This window comes from Frankliniella occidentalis, unplaced genomic scaffold (assembly GCF_000697945.3).
Source record: "Frankliniella occidentalis isolate FOCC.00 unplaced genomic scaffold, Focc_3.1 Scaffold40, whole genome shotgun sequence".
Lineage (NCBI taxonomy): Eukaryota > Metazoa > Arthropoda > Insecta > Thysanoptera > Thripidae > Frankliniella > Frankliniella occidentalis.
Window position 1 is genome coordinate 884276 of NW_026267170.1, and position 5605 is coordinate 889880.

The 5605-nt window shown below is 51.2% G+C and overlaps 1 protein-coding gene across 1 annotated transcript in view; it reads left to right on the top strand.

Moving 5' to 3' along the window:
* Nucleotides 1-504: 504 nt before the first annotated feature.
* LOC127749223 (uncharacterized) overlaps nt 505-5605 on the top strand; it is a 93898-nt gene continuing 88797 nt past the window's right edge. The window contains exon 1 of the mRNA XM_052266545.1: nt 505-877. Coding sequence (XP_052122505.1) covers nt 826-877 — 52 coding nt within the window. The 5' untranslated portion in view covers nt 505-825. The remainder of the gene's footprint in view (nt 878-5605) is intronic.

Sequence of the window (5605 nt, forward strand, 5' to 3'; positions counted from 1 at the left end):
ACTCCTTACCGGTGCAGCCTAGAATCGCTCAGTGCAAAAAGTAAGTAAATATGCATTGTTCTTTATTTCCCTACGTTCTTGCTAGATTCGAATGCGCCGCAGCAGATTGGCATTCCCTATAGAGTCGAGTCACTAGTCACCAGCCGACAGCCAGCCTGGCGGACACAGGCAGGCAGGCAGCAGGCAGGCGGTAGCATTGGTAGAATGCGGAGGCCGCAAACGAGACGCGCGGCCGGCGGCGGCAGCGGTTTGTTTTTGTTTATGTCTCATTCGTAGTGTTGTGTGTCGTCCTGACGCAAGTTTTAGTCAATTTGTTAAAGAAAAGAACGTGCCGTTGATCGATGATCATTGGATGAGTGGGACTCACTCAAGTCAGTTTGAGGAGAGTGCGGGAGCAGCCAATCAACCAATCAGCCCGGGCTGTCGGAGAAGGGTTATGGTATGGTACCCCAATGGTAGTGACAATTTCATCTCATCGTCTCATCGTTAAATGTGACTATATGTCCTGTTCCCGCTAATATTCTGTCTGACGATTGTCTACTTCAGTCGTGTTTCATCTCCGTTGTTTGTTTTACGTAGGACTTTTAGCGAACTTTTACATTTGGTAGAAATACAGCTGCCGGCCAGCCAGTTCAAATTTAATTTGGCGAGCGTGTTTACTTTGGTTAGGAAAGGCACTCGTGTTGTTCCTGGGGTCTGACATGCGGATTTCAACTCGGTAGGCTGGAGCTGGACACGGAGGCAGTCGCTGCAAGGAAACCGAGGACGCTGTCCAAGATTGGCGCTTCGAAGGACTCGTCGTCGTCGTCCGCGGCACGGCGCGGCATGGCAAGTGGCCCACCTCTACACCACACCACCAGGTGGAGCGCTGCTGCAGGTGAGTAGCCAGTGTTCACATTCAACTGGCGTTTTATTTTCAGAAACAATTTGGTTTTGACGAGTCAATGTCAAGGCGACTGTACCGTAGAGCCAGACCTCACCCCAGCCCACGCTGCGCTGTGCAACGCGAGCGGCCGCAGCAGTTTGTGTGTGTGGTGTTGAGGGTTTTGGTTAGCTTCGCTCTCTTGGGCGTCAATAAGTAGTGGCCCCGAGGCAAGTTTGCGCGTCCATGTGACGAGTAGCGTCATTGTCGCTCGGTCAGTGTAAAACAGAACGAGTTCATTGCTCGCCGTTCCCACGCACGTTTGACCCTTTGACCATCACGCTCACCACCTCACTGCTATTTTTACCTGCAATAATGCCCGAAAGAAAGGCGCCATCTGGGGAAAGCCCCCCCTCCCCCTACTTTCCCCCTCCTCCTCCATGTTTCCTTTTCCTCCGGGGGGGCCCCCAATAACCGTAAAGTGCCATGCTTCTCTTTACGAGACACGATAATGTTATCGATTTGTACGAGGGGTGAACAACTGGTGTATTCCTCTGTCCCCGAGGATTGTATTACCTAATATTACCGTATATTACCATGTATTCCACGTATTACTTTGTATTACCATGTATTACCTTGTATTACCTTATATTACATTGTATTACCTTATATTACATTGTATTACAAGATATTTTTCTCTGTAATACCTTATATTTCTCTGTAGTACCACATATTACTTGTAATATCATGTATTTCTTGTAATACCTTGTATTCCCTGTATTACCTTGTATTACTTGTAACACCTTATATTACTTATAATACTCTACATAACATTGTAATACTTATATTATTTAAATTCTTGTAACCCTCTGTATGACTTGTATTACCTCGTAATACCTGTGATACCATGTAGTATTACATTGTATTACCTTGTATTACCTTGTAATACCTTGTAATACTTGTAATACATTGATATTACCAGTATTACCTGTATTACATATATTACCTTGTAATATATTCCTCTGTCCCCGTCTCAGCTGAGTTGTTCACCCCTCGGATTTGTAGGTGCGCGCCCCGGCGGCACCGGGCGGCGCTAGAGCGGCTCGGGCTGGCTAACAATGTGGCTAACGCCTGGCTAAAGAGTGCTCCTCGTATGCTAATGGGACGGGGCTTAGTGGGCTTGCGGCGAGTGCGGCGTGCGTGCTGCCGGTGTAGGAGGTGGGCTGGGCGGCGGAAAATGGACGTCTTCTTCAGGGCAGGGGGCGGGGGTGCTCGACCCACTCCCCCTCCCTCTCTCCCACGGCTACCCCTGTGAGCCCGTTGCCACTATTGCTGAGATTGTCAGAGGCGGCGCGCGATAACCCACCTTGTACGGGCGAACGGAAATGTTGCCGTAGTCTTGATTAAAATTAGTCTCAGTCTGCCTGGCGTTGGCCACGCCTTTGACCTTGAAGATCTCATTACTGGGATTCAAAAATTATTATATATAAAACCGCCGCGAAACTTCCTCCAGTTTGTTCTAATTAATGCGCCTCTTGCGTCGTTCTGCGTCGATTCTGAGGTCGAAATTCGAACTTATTTCGCAGAAAGCCGTGAGCGGGGTAGGCTGGCTGTCCATCCCGCTCCCGTCGTAACTTTGGTCGTAACGGTCGTAACTCACTGCCGCGTTGCCGGGGCAACGAGACGACGAGGCGCGGCCCGACGGCGGCCACCCCGCGACTCCCGCGGAACAACCCCCCGCCCCTCCCCCTCAACCCACCCCGGCTAGGACTGGCGACTGGCGCCGGGTGGGTCTGGCCTCGGGGACTAGCGCTGCTTTTAAGGCTGGCGATTAAGATATTTGCACGGAAGGGGGGAGGGGGGAAGAAGTGGGTCGTCGTCAGGAGTTTCCGGGCTGTTCCCGAGCGCTGCTGAGAGTTCGAAAGGGTTTGTGTGTGGATGGCACGTCGCGGTGGCAGGGTCCTGTCGCGTCCCAGTGACCGCGAGGTCGCCAAGCATGACGCGATCCTGAGCCACACCTATACGATCAAGCTCGAGCCCGCCGCTCGCTCCGCCCGTCCCGCCCCGCACCCAAACGAGGCCCACGGGTCCCTGAATGGCTTGCAGTGCGACGGACGGGGGAGCGCAGTCATCATCAAGCGTTGTCGTTGTGAATGGCGCGACAAGGTGGGCACGGGTGACTTCAACAACATCGGCACGTGCTCTTGCGCGGTCACTTCTTGAGCTGCCGCCGCTCCGCCCGCCGCTCCTTGTGTCCAGACAATTTTTCTTTTGGCATGGCCGTGATGATGTCATTTTGCAAAATCGACGCGACGCCGGCGAGGGCCAATATGGGTCTCGAGGTCGCGGCGGCGGCGGCGGCGGCGGCTCGGCTGCTATCGGCTATCGACGCCCTGCTGCAGCGTTGATCCGACCTATTTTTTCCGCCCTGGAGGGACCCACAGCCCACAGACAGCCCCGCCCCGCTCGTCGCGCGCAGTGGCCGTGAGCCTCACCCGCACGGCGCACCGGGTGTGGCTCCTAGTGGCTCCACGCCCATTTCCCCCCTTTTTGGCGCTCCGTACAATTATCCACTCAGCTCGATGAAGCCTCGCCTCCCGGCGACGATGCCTCTCGCCCGCCCCGCCCCTGTGTTGTCGAACACACGTGGTCACCGCGAGACTGACTGCCTGCCGATCTGATTGGCGATGCACAACGCGAAAACGCCCCCGCAATATCGCCAAGCCGCACGCCGCCCGAGGGGTCGTCAACTTCGATATTCCTCCGTACACGGACTGATATTACCTCAAATATTACACCAATATTAGCCATATTACTGGTAATGTTACCTCGATATTACACATTTTCTTGTATTATGACGTCACAGCTTGAAAATTGGCTCAATATTACCAATATTATTTGTAATATTCAATATTCCTCCGTACACGGCCAAGGAGAGTTGACGACCCCTCGACGCCGCCCCAGAACTACGTCCCCTCCCCTCCCTGGCCCTCCCCTCTCTGCCCTTCCCGCCCGATCCTGCTGCACCTCGGGAGGAGGAGGGATCACTCATGGGAAATGCGTAGAATAATTAATTTCGCGTAATCCGATCATTTTTTTAAGGTTTTAATTTTGACTTTATTCTCTTATTTCAAAATGTTCAAAATATGTGATGTGAAGGTTGATTTTAGATTTAGACTTTGTCTGCCGAACTACAATTTAATTTGATGATTTTACTCCGATCTTTTTGATTTCATTTTGAGTATTTTGTTGTTCTTCGGAAGTTTTTGATTGGTTTTTTATTTCATTTCGAGATTTACAATGATTTTTCGAAGTGATCCCCCCCCCCCCTCGCCTCGGAACGCTGACGAATCGCGGGAGCCCCAAGGCCGAAAGCGCGACGCCGCCATTAGCGTGCGTCGTGCTCCGTGCGAGTGCGAGGGAGACGGAGTGTGTGAACAAGTGCGCCCATTCATTTGCCCTTCCCCGACTGCAGTTGGTGGCCCACTGCAAGAGGTTTGGGTCGGGTTAAGGACGAGTTGTGCCATCTTGGCGGGCCGCCACACGCGGCTTCGTGTCCTCCCCCCCCCCCCTTCTTCCCCTCCGGCCCCGCGGCCTGCAGGGCAGTGCAAGGGCCGCCTACTAAAGAGATTGCGTCCGGGGCGTCCGGGCCGAACCGAACCGAACCCCATCGGCCCACAGCTAATATACACGCGGCTGTTGTGTTTGAGCCTTGACCTGCCGGCCACGCCCCTCCCGGCTTTCTTTCTGCTGCCCCCCGTTCTCTGTGTCTGTCTCTCCCCCTCTCTGTCTCCCCCTCCCCCGCCTCACACTGTACCCTCCCCGCCCCGCTTCCACCCCGAAAGATGATTTCAAACAGTCAGACTCTATTCTGGTGGACTCTCTACTAGAGGATAGCGAAAAAAAAGGATTTGAGATATTGATATGGCGGGTATGCAGAAAAGTTGTCTTTTTAGATGTAGAATCCAGTGCAATTTTTTATTTTGAGATCGGACAATATTTTCCGATCGCGCATCGAGCTCAAAGTTATGCATTAGCTCTTATGGGAAAAATCGTCAAAAACCTCGAAAAAATGAAAATTGAAAATTTGGGCTTTCTATGTGATGTTTTTTGAAAATCAGTTTTCATAAATGCAATCTACGCCAAAAAAGGCATCTAGTGATGTATCACACTTGATATTGCAACCCATGGTTTAGGCGGTGTAGGCTGCATAATTTCATTACTTTTGTGCAATTTGATGCAATTTGGGCTTAAATTGATACCTGGCCGGGACTGAACCGCTCACTATAATATCAAGTTTGACACATCAGTGGATGCCTTTTATGGCGTAGATTGCATTTATGAAAACAGATTTTCAAAAAACATCACTTACAAAGCCCAAATTTTCGATTTTCCTTTTTTCATGGTTTTTGACGATTTTTCCCATAAGAGCTAATGCATAACTTTGAGCTCGATGCGCGATCGGAAAATATTGTCCGATCTCAAAATAAAAAATTGCACTGTATTCTACATCTAAAAAGACAACTTTTCCGCATACCCGCCTTATCAATATCTCAAATCCTTTTTTTTCGCTATCCTCTACTCTCTACGCGGCTTGTACTAGTCTAAAACTCTCTCCTTCCAAAAATTGTTGGAATTCAACTCAACCTCGACTACAAGTCCTGTGGCCGGACAGGGGAGGCGCCGTGTTTTTCACTCGGCTTCACTGCTCCGCCCGACATCAATAGCCCCCTCACCCCCCCC